The sequence below is a fragment of the Lissotriton helveticus genome, chromosome 1_1, assembly GCF_964261635.1.
Source record: "Lissotriton helveticus chromosome 1_1, aLisHel1.1, whole genome shotgun sequence".
Taxonomy (NCBI): Eukaryota; Metazoa; Chordata; class Amphibia; order Caudata; family Salamandridae; genus Lissotriton; species Lissotriton helveticus.
The window spans coordinates 140,126,356-140,146,536 of NC_136057.1; the positions used below are offsets into that span (position 1 = coordinate 140,126,356).

At 48.0% G+C, this 20,181-nt stretch overlaps 1 protein-coding gene across 2 annotated transcripts in view; it reads left to right on the forward strand.

Annotated features, from left to right (window-relative positions):
- The window catches only part of KDM2A (lysine demethylase 2A), a 789,087-nt gene that overhangs the window by 622,335 nt on the left and 146,571 nt on the right, over positions 1-20,181 (forward strand). For both annotated transcript variants that reach the window (XM_078657462.1, XM_078657547.1), the window contains 2 exons: positions 724-855; positions 1,139-1,228. In XM_078657462.1, the coding sequence (XP_078513588.1) occupies positions 724-855; positions 1,139-1,228 (222 nt within the window). The remainder of the gene's footprint in view (positions 1-723; positions 856-1,138; positions 1,229-20,181) is intronic.

Consider the following 20,181-nt stretch of genomic DNA (forward strand, 5'->3'; position numbering starts at 1 on the left):
ATGCCTTATCCTTCTCAGTCCGTCAACAAACGAAAACCACAGTCTGTAACGCAGGGAGTCCTCGCTCTTCACAGAAATGGCCAAACCAACAATTCCTCACATTAAACGTGGAGTCACAAATCCTCCTTCGCGGTCAGCTCAACATTGCAGGTTTGGTTACGTTCTACAAATTGGTCTATCTTAACATAACAAAAATGGGGCAGACTCCTGGGCTGCACTGATGTATTTTATGACCACTGCTCCTGGGGATATTGCACCAATGACAGGTGTTTGTGTAAAGTGGTGATTAGTACTCGGAAATCTCTCTCCACTGCCACCATACTCCTAGTTATTTCTTGCATTAGAATTTCATACTTGGAGAATGAAGTAAGCTAAAGAGAAAAGTAAAACAAAACAATAGCTGTGATTGAAAACTTATTCTAGTTCACATTTGCCTCACACACTGGATCCAGTTGGATCAGGCCTGCTGATTTTCAAAGTTAAGTCCTCACAATTGAGTCAATGGGGACAAGCTAAAGTCAGTGCCATGCTGTGAGCAAGGGGTAAGTGTGAAGCAGGCTTTTCTTGTGGGTTCGTTTTGAGATATAAAGGAAATAGAATGGAAGGTACCACTGGAAACATTTGTTTGGGACAGCGCTTACTTTTTACTTGGAGTGGTAATCCTCAGAATATTCTATTTGCTAAAGTCTGTTCAATCTTGCACTCACTCTTATTTCTTTGCAGCCAAGGCTACCCCACTCGGTAACCTGTGCCCTTTGTGGTGAAGTGGACCGGAACGAAAATGCTGAGGGCTTTGAAAAGAAACTGATGGAATGCTCTATTTGTAACGAAATCGTTCATCCAAGCTGCCTGATGGTGAGTCTTACTAATCGCATGTTGGGTGTTTACCTTGAAAGTCTTCGTTTCAACCTCGGAATTGGTTAAATGAAAAGTGGCGCAGTGTGGCTAGCGGTTTTGCGTAGTGATCAAAACAGTGGTTGGGTTAGGAGTCATTTGTTGATTTTGACTAGTATGTCTACTGCCAGAGGGGTTCAAATAAGTTAGTTTGGATCGATTTGGTATGTCTTTATTCCTTATTCCTGTATACAACGTAAAAGACTGCTTTTCATCACCTTTTCTCTATCTTCTCTACTCACAGATGGATGGAGAAGGGATACTGAACGAAGAGTTGCCCAATTGCTGGGAGTGTCCAAAGTGCAATGAGGAGAAGAAATCTGAGAATGTCATGGTAAAAGTTACACCTCCATTCCACAGTTTGATGAATCTCTAATACTCCTCTACTTAACTTGAATCTATCTCCAATTTTCCTGCCTATTGCTCCACGTCTTGCATCTTTAATTGCAGTCTTTACCTTGTACCCCTTTCCTAAATCTCTTTAGATCAATATCTCCCTGCAACTCAGTACCTTACTTGCCTTCTCCACTATTGATAATCACTTCCACCCCTTTACATTTCCAGCTTCTTAGACTGACAAGAGCATTGTAAGCTGTATTGGTTCGCCTTAAAACTTAAGACTCCCCGACATCATCCCCCACCCCCTCTGCTTACCTTTTGAGTTCCACTGGACTCTGCACACTATACCTCACTTTGGTATAGTATATACAGAGCCAGCTTCCTACAACCATCTCCTGAACAATTGTGCTCTGTATAAAGATCTGCTATGCATTGGTTAAAAAGCAGCCCCCTGAGGGTTTACATACTCATTCCTCAGGAGTTAAAGCTGTAACCACTGTTAGCATGTGAAGTTCCAATCCTGAACATCTGCCAGGCGGCATTGTGCGCTTCTTTGAACCCGTTTACCAAGCACTACTGCCTGGACAATCAGGTCTGCATTTTGCCTGTACTTTCGTGCAGGATTTCTAGTTTGAATTTGTTCTGTAGGCCCACCTCCGGGAAGGTATTGCTTGGGTATCTATTCTAAGGTGAGGAATCTGCAGCTAAAAGTCAAGTTACTTGCCTTCGGTAACGCCTTATCTGGGAGTGACTGTTTAGCCGCAGATTCCTTACCGACTTACCCGTCCTCCCCTCTCTGCAAATGGATTTCTAGGGACAGGGCTTTCACCTTTCAGTGCCCTAGTTTTCCACACCACTGTTCAGTGTACTCCGTGGCTCTGTGCTTCTGGCTTGGAAAGTCATGAAAAGTAACTGACAGAAGGCCTTGAGTGGTACCTATGTAGCCACCATGAACGTCCTTTCAGATGCCACGTGGAGCTGAACTATACCACCTACCAGCACACAGGGGTACTGCTGCTGAAAAATTGCTGGATCCAATCTGATGCCTGGGGATAATTTTAAGGTAAGGAATCTGCGGCTAGATAGTCTCTACCAGATATGGCATTACCAAATGTAAGTAACTTGTTGGTCTGTGGCTACATCCCAATTGTTCAGTGAATGTTTGTGTTCACCAGAAAAAAGCCTGCCTATTTGCTGGTATGGGGTTGTCGGTACAGGGGAGAAGTTGGAGCCAATTTCTTGTGGATACTTACATCTCTAGTTTTGCAGCATGAATGTTTCTGGATTCACTATTCTGTGCATTCCGCGGTCTAGTGGTTGGGTCCGGAATCGTAGTATTTTTTCACTTTTTTTTTTTCCTAGTAGCCCATGTGGGCGTCGACGTCCCACCATTTCTTCCTCCGGAAGCTCCCACCTTTGGGCGCCATCTTCAGATTCTTTTTTCTGCCGTTGGATCTGGATTGTCATCGAGAGGTTCCAGAGTTTTTGGAAGAAAAGGAGAAAATAAAGCAAAAGACCACCGAGAAAGTTGAAGACCTCTCGCAATCAAGATCACAGAGCCGGGCCGACGAAGGAGAGGAAATTCGAAAACTTCAACGTCCGACGGAGAATGCGCACACAGGGGGCCCCCTGAGCGCAGGAATTGGCAAAACACAGTTCAAATTCTGCCGTAATTGCCACCACAAGTACATGCAGAAGGACCAGCTCTGGTTTGCAACCTCTGCCTGCCTATCGACCACGAAAGCAAGGATTGCAACGCCTGCTCGGCATTCACCCCAAAGACCCTTACAGTAAGGGAGAGACAGAGGAGAGCCAACTACAACATGCAAGGCCAAGGTCAGCCTCCGTCGCTCTGGGACTTGGGCCTCTCCAGTGGAGAAGAGGACAACATCGCTGAGGGACCTGAGGACTACACGGTCGTAGAGACCGATTTGAAGTCGACAAAGGAGGTAAGAGACGTCGACCCCCTAAAACCCTGACAGATTCTTGAAAAAAAAGAGTGAAAGTCCTCGAAAGGAGCACTCTGCGCCGAAACAATCGACGGCAACAGCTGCATCCATGTACAAACAGCCCAGTGGATCCTTCGAAAAGGACTCCCAGTCAGCGTAAACCCAAGAAAGACCTAGGTCGTCGCAGCACGTCCCCGAAAGGGCGCACTCGGCGCCGAAGGAAAAAGAGCCAAAGACAACTTCGACTTCAGCACCGAAGAGAACGGCCGAAACACTCGATGCCGAACAGGTCGCACAGATGGAGAGGAAAAAGAGGAGGCTCGAGGCCAAAATGGAAAGTATACTCCAGAGAAAGGAGTTTGACGAACGGGTGAGAAAATTCACCATCCCTTCGAAGCCCACGACGATCGTTGAAGTAGAGGTCGAAGAGGAGTTTGACGCCGAAGACCCGCTGAAAACTCCTGAACCCGCTGAGCACCAGGAGGAAGAGGGCTTATATTATGAGGGAGAAGGCGAAAAAGACCAACAAACAAGTTTGGGGTCCGCATCCTCGGTGGCGCAGAACCTGGATTGGCAGGACCACGATGCCGAAAGCCCGGAAGAGGCCGTAGAGACATACCCTTAGAGGCCTTCGCCTCCAGACAGCATTGGGATCTATAATATGGTCATTAAGAATGCAGCTGCAGCATATGGGGTGAACTCAAACAAGGAGCCAATTCCTGCCCATGCTCCCAAGTGTCCTGGACCAGGGCATGGAAGCATTGAAGGAGCCAACAACCTGAAGATCTGTCACACCTAGGACAGAGAAAAAGTATAAACATTCCTCTAAGGACCCACCATGCATCCAGGGATCTGTCACGGCTGACTCCATCATTGCAGCAACAGCCAGGAAGAGGGCCAACATTCCCACAAACTCAGGGCCACCTCCAGACAAGGAGAGTAAGAGGATAGACCTCACTGGAAGCAAAATAGAGAGGAATGCAGCAATTCATTGGCGCATTGCTAACTCTAATGCCCTACTCAACAGGCATACGTACCAGCATTGGGAGGAGGTTGGACAGCTACTCAAACACCTCCCTGAACAATACCAGCAGAGAGCAGCACACCTGGTGGAGGAAGGCAAGAACATGGCTAACTCCTGCCTCAAATCATCCCTGGATGCAGCAGACACATCCAGCAGGCTCACGATGATTGGGGTAACAGAAAGAAGGCATGCCTGGCTGAGGATTTCAGGTTTCAAACCGGAAGTCCAGAATAACCTTCTGAACACACCCTTCAATGGAGAAACCCTGTTCGGAGCGCCAGTAGATGAAAAACTGACGCAGCTGAAGGAAAATGAAACTGCAAGGTCCATGGGGGCGTTGCAGTTCAGAGGGAGAGAGAAGGGGCACCCCAGCACGAAGACCAAACAGCAGTGGGGGAAACCAGCCAGGAACGCCACATCAGACATTCCAGCAGACCTACCAGGGCAACAACCAAGCGCAGCAGGGTCAGCAACAGCAAACCTAGCAATACCAACCTTGCGGCCAGTCCTTTCGCGGGAGTGCGAACGGCCGAGGACAAACAAGAGGGGGCCAGCAACCCACCTCAAAGTGACTCAGCTGCACCAAACGTGCCCAATCACTCAACACCTCCATGGGAGGGGGTACGTCAAAAGACCCAAAAAACAATTGCACACACTCAAACCAAGGTTCTGCAATCATGTAACACCAGTAGGAGGTAGACTAAAACACTTCTTCCAGGAGTGGAAGAAAATATCAACAGACAAATGGATACTGAACATCATACAGTTCGGATACTGTATAGAATTGGAAAAGACGCCACCAAACAGACCAAAAAAAAGGCGCGCTCTGCAAAAGAATTTGCGCTCCTCCTACAGGAAGCACAAGAACTCCTCCACAAGGAGGCGATAGAGGCAGTACCGTTCAAAGAAAGAAACGAGGGAGTTTACTCAAACTACTTCCTCGTACCAAAGGTGGACGAAACTCTAAGACCCATCTTGGACCTACGGTTCCTAAACAAATACATAGAAACTCAAAAAATTGGAAATGACATCCCTACAGGAGGTTATTCCTCAAATAAGGGACTGAGACTTTGTCCACCATAGACCTCAAAGACGCCTACCTACACATTCCCATGAACAGACAGCACAAACATCTACTAAGATTTGCCATCAACAAAGCGCACTACCAGTTCACAGCCCTAGCCTTCGGACTAAAATCCGCACCAAGGGTCTTCACAAAATGCCTCGCAGCTGTAACAGCACACCATCGGAGGGAAGGGATCCATGTATACCCCTACCTCGACGACTGGCTGATAAAGGCAAGTTCCTACAAACAATGCAAGCTACATGCACCGCGGGTCACGCAGACGCTGACAGAAATGGCATTCTCAATAAACTGGGGGAAATCCTCAATGGAACCAGAACAGGTGAAGATCTTCCTGGGCGCAGATCAACACCATTCAGTGCAAGGTGTTCCCCAGTGACAGGAGAGCACTTGCCCTGCTGAAGGAGACACATCAATACCAGAAGGGGCAAGCTCTGACAGTGAGGACAGCGAGCAAGATCATGGGGATGAAGATGTCCTTCATACACCTTGTCCCCAATATACGACTCCACATGAGACCATTCCAAGAAAGGCTCCAACAACAATGGTCACAAGCTACAGGGAGTTGGGAAGATCTAGTGGTTGTAACGCACGCAGTGCAAGAGGAGATTGCGTGGTGGAACAGAGAGAACATAACCAGGGGAAACCCTTTAACACCACCAAACCAAACTGTGACCATCACCACAGACTCATCCCAGAGGGGATGGGGAGCGCACATGAACACCAGCTCAAGGTGAGAGGTCTGTGAACTCCAGCAGATGCAATCAGACACATCAACTACCTGGAACTAAAGACCGAGTTCCTGGCCCTAAAAGCCTTCCAGAAACAACTGTACATGCAAAGTGTTGATACAAACCGACAACACCACAACGATGTTCTACATCAACAAACTGGGAGGAACACAATCAGTAGCACTATCAAACCGAGCGCAAGAGATATGGAAATGGGCCATCCCACTGGAAATAGACCTCCTGGCGATACACCTACCAGGGAAGGACAAGGTGGAAGCAGACAGGCTCAGCAGACAGACATCAGCATCCCACGAGTGGGAGCTCAATACACAGGAAACGGAAAAGCTATTCAAGAATTGGGGGATCCCAAAAATAGACCTATTTGCAACACACCAGAATGCAAAATGCCTATACTTCGCTTCCAGACAACCAGGGGAACAATCCCAGGGGAATACCCTATGGATAAGTTGGTCAAGGACATTTGCCTACGCTTTTCCACCGATACCACTGATACACAGAGTGCTCAGCAAATGCAGAACCAGCAACATGATACTGATTCTGTTAGCACCACAGTGGGCCAGGCAGACTTGTCTCACACAAATAGTGGAGATGGCGCAGGGACCACCACACAAGTTCGCAAAAAGACTTGCTCTCCATGCAATACGATGGGGAATTCACCCAGAGCCAGAGATCCTCTGCCTAGCAGCATGGCTCCTGAAGACAGAGTGTTCGAGGCATGTGGGCTGCTAAATTCATATCTTAGCATTAGATCGCCGCCTAGTGTTGGGTCCGGATGATCGCACATTGTTGTCCTGGAAGAGTCTTCGAAGTATCCTGAGATAGGTGGCTCCTCCCCTGGACTACAGTGCGCATGGGCATCGGCTCCATCCCCAGATTGTTTTTTTCCGCCATTGGGTTCGGATGTGGTCTCGACGTCTTTCTGTCGAAACCGAGAAAAACTAACTTTTAGCGGCCAAAAGGCCTCGCTTTTTTTTGCGTCGGTATTGTCTGCGCACGGTCTCGAGTCTTCCGTCTCTTGGAGCCGGAATAAGCGGAGTTTTCTTTCGCTCTTCGGACTTTGAGGCCTTCTCATCGCGACACGACTGCAAAACTTTTCTGAACATGGAGCGGAGCCCGTTTAAGTACTGCCCGCTCTGTGGGTCCAAGTACCCACACATCGATCTACACCCCGTCTGTAACAAATGCCTTTCGCCTGACCACGACGACGGCAAGTGCAAAGCCTGTGCACAGTTCCGGTCTAAGAAGACTCTCAAGCTTCGGCGCGCGGTGCGCATGGAAGCTAGACAAGCGGCCCCGGATCCGGAAAACATCTTCGGCGACCAAGATGAAGAGGACCAGGGTCATCATCTTCAAATCTCCCCACCCGAGACGGAGGTCGAGGCGGATCCGGTAGACGACGACGGAGTCGTGGGTCAAGGCCTTGAATACGTCGACGAGGTAGGAGACGACGAAGAGATTTATGGGGCCGCGGCGGATAGCTCATGGGACGAGCTCTGCCCCGAAGGTTTCGAGGATACCGACCGGGTCACGGGATCGCCTGTAGGCCTTACCCAAGACCCAATGCCGCAAGCCACAGCCCCGCCTTCTGGCCCGGCCACGGACTTACTTGCTGAGCAGACTGTATCGAAACCGAAACCGAAAGCATCGGGATCGACTACATCTAAGATGGCCGACCCGAAAACGAAACCGAAACTTAAGGACTCGAGTGTCCCTAAGATGGCTGCCGTGCCGGCGAAAACGACTGTACCCGCTACTCCATCGACTCCGTCGACCTCCGGTCCGCAGAAGTCGAAGAAGTCCGTCGATTCCGCTGCTGCACAATCAAAATCGACGCCAGAGGAGGGGTCCTCTAAGAAAGATGGTCGGCACGGGTCAACAGCGGCGCCGCCGTCCAAGCACGCCAAAGCCGGCTCCACGGAGGCTACGCAGGCGCACGGATCGAAGACTGGCACGTCTGCGCACCGGTCCCAGGACTCGGGGTCGGTGACAGCGGGATCCGCGTCGAAAGCGCACAAGGCCCACAAAGACGTCGGATCCGAGGGAAAGGTCAAAACATCCTCGTCGGCGCCAAAACCCACTGGGAGTGAGACGTCCCTCATCGCCGAATCACTACAGAGAATCAGGGAGAAGGCCTCTGCTCCGTCGGCTCCGATATCATCGCCGCAGGCGCAAAAGGACAATCCAGCAAAGCCTTCTGGCAAACTTCTCTTTATTTTGCCGCCAAAGGAGGCGCCGAAAGCCTTTTCCACCAAATCGGCACCGAAGAAGACGGTTTCTTCAACGGCTGGCCCACTTCCACGTCGGGTACTCGAATCAGAGGATGATTCAGAGCATTTAATCGACGCTGACACAGGCAAATTGACCCTCTATAAGAGAAAAATCACTTCAGAGTCAGTGGACTCATATGTCATCCCACTGAAAAAGAAAAGGGTGCCCCTTGACGCTTCAGGCCTCATGGAACCAATCCAGCCTCCTCCGAGACGGAGCCCTACTCCCTCACCAGAACACTCTGCGGGTGAGGGGTATGATGAGGACGAGCAATACAATTTCCCTATCAATGAACCAGATGCACAACCGGATTCATATGATGACACGAATGACCAGGGCACCCAAAGTGTGGGGCAGGACCCGCAGCTTTTTAATGCACGTGCATCCCCAACTGAGGATTCAGCAGGTTTTCATGCGCTAATTGAGAGGGCAGCAGCCAATCATGATGTGGACATGCATGCTGACCCGATAGAGGAAGACTTCCTTTTCGACACATTTTCAGTCTCTGAAAGGACAGTAAAGACGCTGCCTATGCTTAAAGGGGTCCTCAAGCATGCTGGGGATATATTTAAGGAGCCTACCAGAGCACGAGTGGTCAATCCACGCATTGAAAAGAAGTACAGACCTGCACCTGCAGACCCCGCATACATTCGGGGACAGTTGCCACTGGACTCTCTTGTGGTCGCCAATGCCAGGAAACGTGCCAACTCCCAGACGACGGGTGAAGCTCCTCCCCCGGATAAGGAGTCCAAAGTGCTAGAGGCAGGGGGCAAAAGAGTAGCTGCACAGGCCGCAAACTTTTGGCGCATTGCCAATACACAAGCACTCTTAGCACGTTACGATAGGGCGCATTACGACACCCTAGAACAGGTTATACAACACCTGCCTCCAAAGTTCCAAGAAGGCACCAAACTGCTTATTGAGGAAGGGAAGCTAATCTCAAACGCAGCCATCAAGTGTGCACTTGACGCCGCAGACACAGCTGCTAGAGCTATCAACACTAGCGTTATGCTGAGACGACAGGCGTGGCTCCGCATCTCGGGGTTTAAACCAGATATTCAGACAACCATTCTTAATCAGCCAGTCAATCCTGATAGTCTGTTTGGTCCAGATGTTGACACCACCCTAGAAAAAATAAAAAAAGACACAGAAACTGCTAAGTCCATGGGGGCCCTACAGTCACAACAGTTTCGTGGCAGCAATTTTCGTCGCTCAGGTGTACGTTGAGTCACCAGAGGACAAATGGGTCAACAATCTCAGTTCTCAAAAGGTGGAGCACAATCCTCGTTCACAAAACAGAACAAGGGAGGTTACAGGAATAACAGCAACAGAGGTCGCGGCAGAGGAAACAACAGCTCCCGCTCCTCTACCCCAAGCAAACAGTGACTCTCTGTCGCTGCCCCCCGACCACTTAACACCTGTCGGGGGGAGACTGCAGCAATTCCTGCCCGTCTGGAGAAACATCACCACAGACAGGTGGGTGCGACAACTAGTCCAGTATGGTTATTGCCTAGAGTTGAAATCCACTCCACCCAACATCCCGCCAAGGCAAAGGCCTATGTCCGCAGAGCACTTGCACTTATTGCAGCAGGAAGTAGTGGTGATGCTGCAAAAAGGCGCAATCGAGCTCGTGCCGGTGGGAGAGGAAGGCACAGGGGTGTATTCCCTGTACTTCCTTATTCCAAAGAAGGACGGATCTCTCAGACCCATTCTAGATCTACGTCCCCTCAACCTGTACATACTATCAGAACACTTCCATATGCTTACACTGCAACAAATTCTTCCCTTGTTAAACCAAGGGGACTTCTTAGCAACCTTAGATCTCAAGGATGCTTATTTCCACATTCCACTACACCCGTCCCACAGGAAATACCTCAGATTCACTATCCAAGGCAAGCATGATCAGTTCAAGGTCCTACCCTTCGGAGTGACCACAGCCCCAAGAGTGTTTACCAAGTGTCTGGCGACAGTAGCAGCGCACCTCAGGAGGCAGAACATTCATGTCTACCCCTACCTAGACGACTGGCTCGTTCAGGCCAAGTCGGAACAACAGTGCGCCGCGGACATGTCAACTACCATTCACCTCCTTCACAATCTGGGCTTCTCGTTGAACTACCCAAAGTCGCATCTTCGGCCGGCACATGTCCGGCAGTTTCTAGGTGCGACGATCAATACCCTGACGGCCATGGCTCAGCCAAACCAAGTCAGGATAGACAGCATGCAGTCTCTAATCCAAAGGTTCAGACCACAACACTCACTTCCAGCGAGAGTGTTCATGCAGTTGATTGGCATGATGGCCTCCTGCATCTTCATAGTCCCTCACGCACGGTTGCATATGCGTCCGCTCCAGGAATGCTTAGCAAATCAGTGGACACAGGCTCAGGGACAATTGACAGACCTAGTGTTGGTTACCAGTCGGGCATACGACTCTCTGCATTGGTGGACTCCACACAACCTTTGCAAGGGCCGACTGTTCCAGGAGCCAGTGCCACAAATTATCCTGACAACGGACGCATCTCTCCAGGGATGGGGAGCTCATCTGCTCACTTACACAGTGCAGGGACTATGGACGACGCATCAACAGAAGATGCACATCAACTATCTGGAACTGATGGCAATCTTCATGGCGCTCAAGTCCTTCATTGTACATCTGTGCAACAAGGTAGTGTTAGTCCGGACGGACAACATGACCGCGATGTACTACATTCAAAAACAGGGGGGCACCCACTCGCCACAGCTGTCTCATCTGGCTCAGGGCATGTGGAAGTGGGCAATTCAGAGGAACATTTTCCTCATGGCGGAACACCTCCCGGGCAAGGACAATCAGATGGCGGATCTGCTCAGCAGATACAGCCATCAAATGCACGAGTGGGAGTTACACCCATCTGTACTCCACCCGTACTTCCAGCAGTGGGGTCATCCGGAGATAGACCTGTTTGCCACAAAAGAAAACGCAAAATGCCAACACTTTGCCGCCAGGTTCCCTCACCCACAGTCGCAGGGCAATGCGATATAGATGAACTGGTCAGGCAAATTTGCGTACGCTTTTCCACCAGCCCCTCTGATACCGCTGGTCGCGAGAAAGCTAAGGCAGCACGCGATGACTCTCATCCTAGTTGCTCCAACGTGGGCGCGCCAAGCATGGTACACCACGTTCCTCGAACTCTCAGTGGTGCCGCATCAAAGACTACGCCTCACGCCCAGTCTTTTGACGCAGAACCATGGAGAAATTCAGCATCCAGATCCGCAACAGCTCAACCTGGCAATCTGGCTCCTGAAGTCCTAGAGTTTGGCTACCTTAACCTACCTCCGGAATGCATGGACATCATCAAGGAGGCTAGGAAGCCAACTACCAGAGCATGCTATGCTGCGAAATGGAAGCGTTTTGTCATTTACTGTACAGCCAATGACATCAACCCGCTAGATGCATCTATCCCTAACATCATTTGCTATCTGTTGCATCTTTACAAGTGCAATCTAGCGTACACTTCCATTCGGATACATCTATCCGCCATAGCGGCTTATCTTCAGAACAGGCAGCATCTCTCTGTCTTCAGAATGCCTGCCATTAAGGCTTTCCTTGAAGGTCTGAAGCGAGTCATTCCCCCAAGAACACCACCAGCTCCGGTGTGGAACCTCAATGTGGTCCTCACCAGACTAATGGGACCACCTTTTGAGCCACTGCACTCGTGTGAACTCCAGTTCCTAACGTGGAAAGTAGCTTTCCTAATCGCTATCACGTCGCTACGGCGTGTTAGTGAGCTGCAAGCGCTCACAATCCAAGAGCCATTCATTCAGATTCATCCAAATAGGGTAGTGCTACGTACTAACCCCAAATTCCTTCCGAAGGTGGTGTCACAGTTTCATCTCAACCAAACTATTGACTTACCGGCATTCTTCCAAAACCCACAAACGGTGGCGGAAAGAATGCTCCATACGTTAGACGTAAGGAGGGCGTTGATGTACTACATGGACAGGACACAACCCTTTAGAAAGACAAAACAACTTTTTGTTGCCTTCGCACCACAACGCAAAGGCAACCCTATTTCCAAAGCAGGAATAGCCAGGTGGATTGTTAAGTGCATCCAAATATGTTATCAAAAGGCCAAGCGCACTTTAACGATACCCCCAAGGGCGCACTCCACACGCAAACTGGGGGCATCCATGGCTTTCCTAGGGAACATTCCTTTAGAGGATATTTGCAGAGCAGCCACGTGGGTTACACCACATACCTTTACAAAACACTACTGTGTTGACGTACATTCCAAGCAGCAAGCTGCTGTAGGACAGGCTGTTCTCAAGACACTCTTTCAGGTTTCTGCAGCTGGCACGGGCAACCGCCGCTAATGGAGGGACTGCTATGTATTCTATGCTAAGATATGAATTTAGCAGCCCACATGCCTCGAACTGAATATGCTACTTACCAGTATGCATCTGTTCTTGGCATGTAGGGCTGCTAACATTCATTCAAGAACAGATGCATACTGGTAAGTAGCATATTCATTACCATCCAAAATCAGCACTACCAGTTCAAGGTACTGCCTTTCGTGGTGACTACAGCTCCCAGGGTGTTTACCAAGTGCCTAGCGACAGTGGCTGCACACCTACGGAGAAACCATATTCACGTCTACCCCTATCTGGACGACTGGCTCATCCAAGCAAAGTCAGCCCAGCAATGTGCCAGTCACGTGTCCCGCACTATTCACCTCCTACACAGCCTCGGATTCTCATTAAACTACCCAAATTCTCATCTTCAGCCCGCCCACGTACAGCAGTACCTGGGAGCCACAATAGACACTCTGGCGGCAAAGGCACAGACAAACTCAGCAAGAATCAACAGCATTCTGTTACTCATTCAGAAATTCAGGCCCCAACACTCGCTCACAGCAAGGGTGTTTATGCAGTTGATAGGCATGATGGCCTCCTGCATCTTCTTAGTCCCTCACGCAAGACTACACATGCGTCCGCTTCAGGAGTGCTTAACACGTCAGTGGAACCAGGCTCAGGGACAATTGAAAGACCTAGTGTTGGTGACCGGTCGTGCATACAGCTCTCTGCATTGGTGGAACCCACAAAACCTTTGCAAGAGACGACCGTTCCAAGAACCTGTACCACAAATAGTGCTGACGACGGACGCATCTCTTCTAGGATGGGGAGCTCATGTCCTCCATTACACAGTGCAGGGACTATGGACAACACAGCAAAAGAGGATGCACATCAACCTGCTGGAACTGATGGCAATCTTTATGGCACTGAAAGCTTTCAAGGTACACTTGTGCAACAAAGTCGTGTTAATCCGGACGGACAACATGACTGCCATGTACTACATACAGAAGCAGGGGGGGACACACTCCACAGTTGTCCCATCTAGCGTAAAGCATGTGGAAGTGGGCCATTCAGAGAAACATCTTCCTCATGGCGGAACACCTCCCAGGCAGGGACAACCAGATGGCGGACCTGCTCAGCAGACACAGCCACCAGATGCACGAGTGGGAGATACATCCCTCAGTGCTGCAACCGTACTTCCAGAGGTGGGGTCACCCAGAAATAGACCTGTTCGCCACAAGGGAAAACGCAAAATGCCAAAGCTTCGCCGCCAGGTTTCCACATCCGCAGACTCAGGGCAATGCGATATGGATGAACTGGTCAGGCAAGTTTGCGTACGCTTTTCCCCCAGCCCCGCTCATACCGCTAGTGGCACGCAAACTACGACAACACTCAATGACACTGATCCTAGTTGCTCCAACATGGGCGCGGCAACCATGGTACACCACGTTCCTAGAACTTTCTGTGGTTCCTCATCAAAGGCTGCGATTAACACCCAGTCTTTTAACGCAGAGCCATGGCGACATTCAGCACCCAAATCCGCAACAGTTGAACCTTGCGATCTGGCTCCTGAGGTCATAGAGTTTGGTTACCTAAACTTGCCTCCCGACTGTATGAATATTATCAAGGAGGCAAGGAGACCTACAACCAGAGCATGCTATGCGGCGAAGTGGAAACGATTTGTCATCTATTGTAACAATAATGACATAAATCCGCTAGATGCATCTACTCAAAACATCATATGTTACCTCTTGCATTTACACAGATGCAATCTGGCTTACAGTTCCATACGTATACATTTAGCTGCGGTGGCAGCTTATCTTCAAAACAGGCAGCACCTTTCACTCTTCAGAGTACCTGCTATTAAAGCTTTCCTAGAGGGGCTCAAACGAATCATTCCTCCAAGAACCCCACCTTCACCTGTCTGGAACCTCAACGTGGTTCTGACCAGGCTAATGGGACCACCTTTTGAACCTCTACACTCCTGTGAGATACAATTCCTAAGGTGGAAAGTGGCTTTTCTAGTGGCCATTACACCACTCAGAAGAGTTAGTGAGCTGCAAGCCCTAACTATTCAGGAGCCATTCATACAAATTCACGTAAATAGGGTAGTGCTGCAAACTAACCCTAAGTTTATGCCAAAGGTGGTGTCCCAGTTTAACATCAATCAAGCTATAGAACTGCCAGTATTCTTCCCTAATCCAGATTCCGTGGCAGAAAGAGCTCTACATACCCTAGACGTTAAAAGAGCTCTCCTGTACTATATAGACGGAACAAAACTTTTCAGGAAGACTAAACAACTATTTGTTGCCTTTTCACCACAGCACAAAGGCAACCCCATTTCCAAATCAGGTATAGCCAGATGGATTGTTAAGTGCATACAAATCTGTTATCAAAAAGCTAAACGCACATTAACAGTTCCCCCAAGAGCGCATTCAACACGCAAGTTAGGGGCACCCATGGCTTTCCTAGGAAACATTCCTCTAGAAGACATATGTAAGGCAGCCACATGGACTACCATACATACATTTACCAAACACTACTGTGTAGATGTACACTCCAAACAGCAAGCAGCTGTAGGGCAAGCTGTACTCTAAACTCTTTTTCAGACTGCTGCAGCTGGCACGGGCAACCGCCGCTAGGAGGAGACTGCTATACATTCTATGCACAAGATGTGAATTCAGCAGCCCACATGCCTCGAACGGAATATGCTACTTACTAGTATGCATCTGTTCTTGGCATGTAGGGCTGCTGATATTCACATCGCCCTCCATCCTCCCCGGTGCCTGTCGCAGCTGTAGCACTCAGACTTAATGTCTAGCATGGACATCACTTACTGTATCATACTCCATCCCTGCCACAATGGCGAAAAACAATCTGAGGATGGAGAGGATGCCCATGCGCACTGTAGTCCGGGGGAGGAGCCACCTATCTCGTGATACTTCGAAGACTCTTCCAGGACAACAATGTGCAATCATCCGGACCCAACACTAGGCGGCGATTTATGCACAAGATGTGAATGTCCGCAGCCCATCATGCCAAGAACTGATGCATACTGGTAAGTAGCATATTCCATCTCTTTTGCCAGGACTTGCTGAAATTATTGAAGCTTATATGAATTCCACCCTTTCTGCCTCCTCACTACGATCCTTCCCTTCTAGCAGTAGGGTGTGGGAGCTGTGCTCCAGATGGGCTGGCAGTTTCATGCCTGACAGCTTAGTCTCTGCTCGCTTATAAATCGTTTTACAAAGCAGTGTGGTGTTGCTACAGTGTTCAGCCCTCTTGGTACCATTTGTTGGGGGTCATCTAGTCGTTCAGGCGTACTACTTTTGGTGCTATTCTGATGAATGTCATGTATTACTCTGGCCATATGTTGATCTAACTTCTATGCAAACTAATTGTAGACTCGTTATGCAGTCTTTTGCTGAGTGTAGGAATTCCAGTAAAAAAAATTCAAAACTTCTCTCAAACTAAAATTTTGACATATGCAAACTCCACTTTTTGGAACTGATTGGTAGCAGAATGAACTCTGGTCTCCCTCCAATTTTGTCTCCATATTCTCTTTTTAAGAGTGTATTTCATGAACAGTTTGCACTTGCTTTTTTCAACTAAACTTTGAAGATCCTTCCGTATATTTCTATTGAATATAGGAAATCCTATACCCATGCTTCTACAACATCTATACTAGACTATTACAGTGCAGTTTATCCTGGGCTCCTAGTAACCCGAAAACCAGTTTTCAAGCAATCCAAAACACAGCAACTCGTCAGCTACTTAAATAAATGCTGATATATATATATATATATATATATATATATATATCTCAACATTTGCATAGCATCGCTTGAACTGACTGAACATCGATTAGATGTGTTTATTCAAAGTGATCTGCTTCTGCCATCATGCATTAAACCAGGCAGCACCTAAGAATATGCAGCAAAATTTCACACAATGTCGACGTACTCGTCCTTTCTGCTTGTGTACTGCTGGTGTCCTCTGTTCTTCCCACTGGCAAAGGTTTGGAAAACGTTCTTTTAGCTACCCCACTATCAAGGCAGGCAATCCAGTTATGTTTTAATCTTCGCCAAATAATCTCCCACTTGGATTTCATAAAACAATTGGAAACCTTCACACTTTAGCTCAGACTTCTGGCTTTCTCCAACTGTTTAAATTCTTTGCACCAGGACACCCTTATTGGGGTAATTGTTGCACCTTACAAATTATCATTCATTCAATCCTTCACAGAATAGCCCATCCATTGCATATAGCTGGCAGGCCATCTCATGAAAGATAGCACTCTACATACAGGGATTTCTTTACCCCTTGAATGGTATGACCCATTAGGGGAGTTGAACTAGTCATTCCAAGAAGACTAGAACTGCCTTCTAAAGGGTGCGACTTTCCTTGCTGACTGGTACAGGTGATCCGTGCCCACTCCCTCCTGCAAACACTCACTATACCACTATCAGTTAAGCAGTACAGCCTTCTGAAGCAGGACAGTGTGGCAGCACTAGGTTATATTAGTCAATCTTTTGTGAAGAAGCAAAACATTCAAGTCTTCAAGTAGTCCTGCATATGCAGCAACCAGATGCTACATTATTAATTTCAGACAGCCACTTCAGCCATTGCATCATGCTTCCCAGGCAGTGCATCATGGATAATGAGACAAATTTGAGCACCAGCTTGCCATGATCCACAGTTTCCTTTCAGAGAAGCTAAGAGAACCTCTTCTTGTTAGGACAGAAGTAGTTTAACTCATTTTCTTGCAAATGGAAACTCAGTTTTCTGCCTAGATAGTGCATAGTCTCTTTGGAGTGAGGAAGTAACTTCATCAGCTCAGCATTGAGGTACAGCTGCTCTCCTATCACAGGCAGGAGCTACTCTGGCCCTGCTGTTTGGTGTCTCAACATAGCACTTTGTGGAGCTTCTCTTCCATGTTCCTATCTGTACATCTGCTCATTGGTGAAGGGAATGCTGTAACAGTTATTTCTGAATGTATTTCCCATCGCACCATAAACTTGAGCACAGCACTGGTGAAAGGGAGCACACGTGGAAGTTGGTATTGCTGACATGACAGCTGGGGTACTTTTGTCCTGGTCCTTTAAAGAACATGGCACACTGCAACGCTTCCTTCCCTCTGCAGACAGCTTAGCCCCTGATGAGCCCTGGACTGCTTGAGAAATGGGTAACCATGGAGCCCCAACAAAATTCTACAGTAGGTGCCGTTAACCAGCAACGGGCAAATGGATGGCTGTCCAGTCTTATGAAGAATGCCAAACATCGTCAGGCAGACTATCTATACACGATGAAGGACTTCAGACAGCCACTTCTGAGAAATTGGATAAGTGTTTCTGGGGACCACTGCATCTGGAAAGAAGATCCTAGGAGTTCAGTGGAGTTGCATCATGCCGGCATACAGCAGCTCTGGGTCGTGTGCATTTCTTATACTTCACGTTGTAAAGTATGTGGTGAGGTGTTAAAGCTTCTGGGAAATCAGCCATGATAGTTTATTTTTAACCCAGCTATTGTGAAGGTCCGATTCCCCCCTCCAATCGGACAAGGTTACTAACTCAGTGGGCAGATCCCATCAGTGATTCCCAGAATAAATGATATCTTGTTTTAAACCAATTGCACTTCCTAGATGCCATGATCTATTATTGCATATAGAAAATTCTAACCACAGATCCCTCAATTTGTGAACATTACCCACGTGTTGGACTGGATTTGAAAACTTTTAAAACAGTACTCCTGCATGCAAGTTGAAGTTATGTGGCTCCGTACCAGTTAGTGTCACTCTGGAAGTGACTAGCGGAGCTCCGTCCATGTGCTCTGATACCAGTTCCATGCTTACTGCGGTGTCGGACCGGCAAAACTTTGGACAAAATGGGGTATTGAAGAAAAGGAAGGCGCTGTATCAGTGTGCAAGTTTCATCAACACGAGGCTACTCGCCCAGGAGGACTTTCAGCCCTTTCGTGACTGCGACAGCAGTTCTCAGAGACCACACCTAGAACAGCAGGGACAGCATGCAGCTCCGTCGACTGGGCCCAAGTGATCCTAGTGGCACTGGATTGTGCTAGAATAATGTGATATCCAGGCCTCCTGGGAGTAAGCAGCTGTGTTATGATTAAGCTGCTGCTTCGGGAGTATCTTCTGTCGCAGTGGCAGGGCAGGGTGCTGCACCCAGGCCTGCAGAATTGGAATGCCCATGCTTAAAGATTGAGCAGCGGAAGTTGACCTACTTTAGCCTTCTTCCTGAGGTCATTGATGTATTTTGGCTAGTAGGTGCCCTCTAAAAGATCATTGTACGCCACCCAGAACAAACTTGTGTCTTGGTACAGCAACATACTGATTAACCCACTGCAATCTAAGTTATCTGACATTTTGTTGTCTTGTCCCTTGCCCCGCAGTGACTTGCTTTTGGTACTGTTATTTGCCGGCTCTTGACTTTTTATCATTAGCTGTATCAAACCTCTTCCATTTAAATCACTTGTTCTGATTAAATTAATGAAAGGTTTGCAATATTTGTCCACCAACATGAGACTACACAGCTAGGATACCCTAATTATTTGCTCGATAAGCACATCTCTGGCATGGTGGTCGCCAGAGAAGATTCACTGCAAAGAAAACCGAAAAAATGTACTATATAGAATGGTCTTTCTATCAAAATATTCCACGATTTCAAGGGAGATTAAAATCCGTATCTGTAAACACTGGGAACTACTGGAATTAGAGCCAGACTTCAATGGTGTGTTTCAAGAAAAAACATTGTTCACATACACAAGAGCATGGAACTGGAAAAGAACTTCTGTCATCTGAAAACAGGGCTAAATTACTAGCAGGAAAAGCCGGAACAAAGAAATGTTGGAACTGTATCCACTGTAATAACACCATACAGGGAGAAACATTATTACACCCCAGAGCAGGTGAACAAATAAGATTTCAAACCACAGACTGTAACTCTCATAATGTAGTCTACACAATTAAATGCCCCTGCGGCCTTTTATACGAAGGCAAAACAGAAAGGAAAATGAAAATTCGCTTAACTGAGCACAAAAGTAAAATCTGGAAAAAAAAACGTCAACTCCAGCCTAGCAACACATTCGGAAGAAAACAGGCATACTATTGCACAACCCAAATTTCAAATAATCGAACAGGTGCCTATACTGCAAGGCACAGATAATTCCAAAAAACTCCTGCAGAGGCAACCATTTTAGATAGAGATTAAATACTTTAATACTGCATGGACTCAACGATACATTTGAGATGGCATGCTTCCTCAAATCTGACATCACATTGAAAGATTATGCATGCACATCATAACACTTTCACATTAAAACCACACAGTCAGATGGGATATGTTATGTTATGAAATTTGTAGAGTGCATGGCTGCCCCAGCAAAGGAGCATCCCAGCGCTAATCACAGAAAGCAAACTGAAGACTGGCGAAGACAACACCCCAAACCATTAGAGAACAAATAGGTTTTTATAGCCTTACGGGAAGCTATGTGATCATGAATGCATCTAATGTTCAGCGGGAGGGAGTT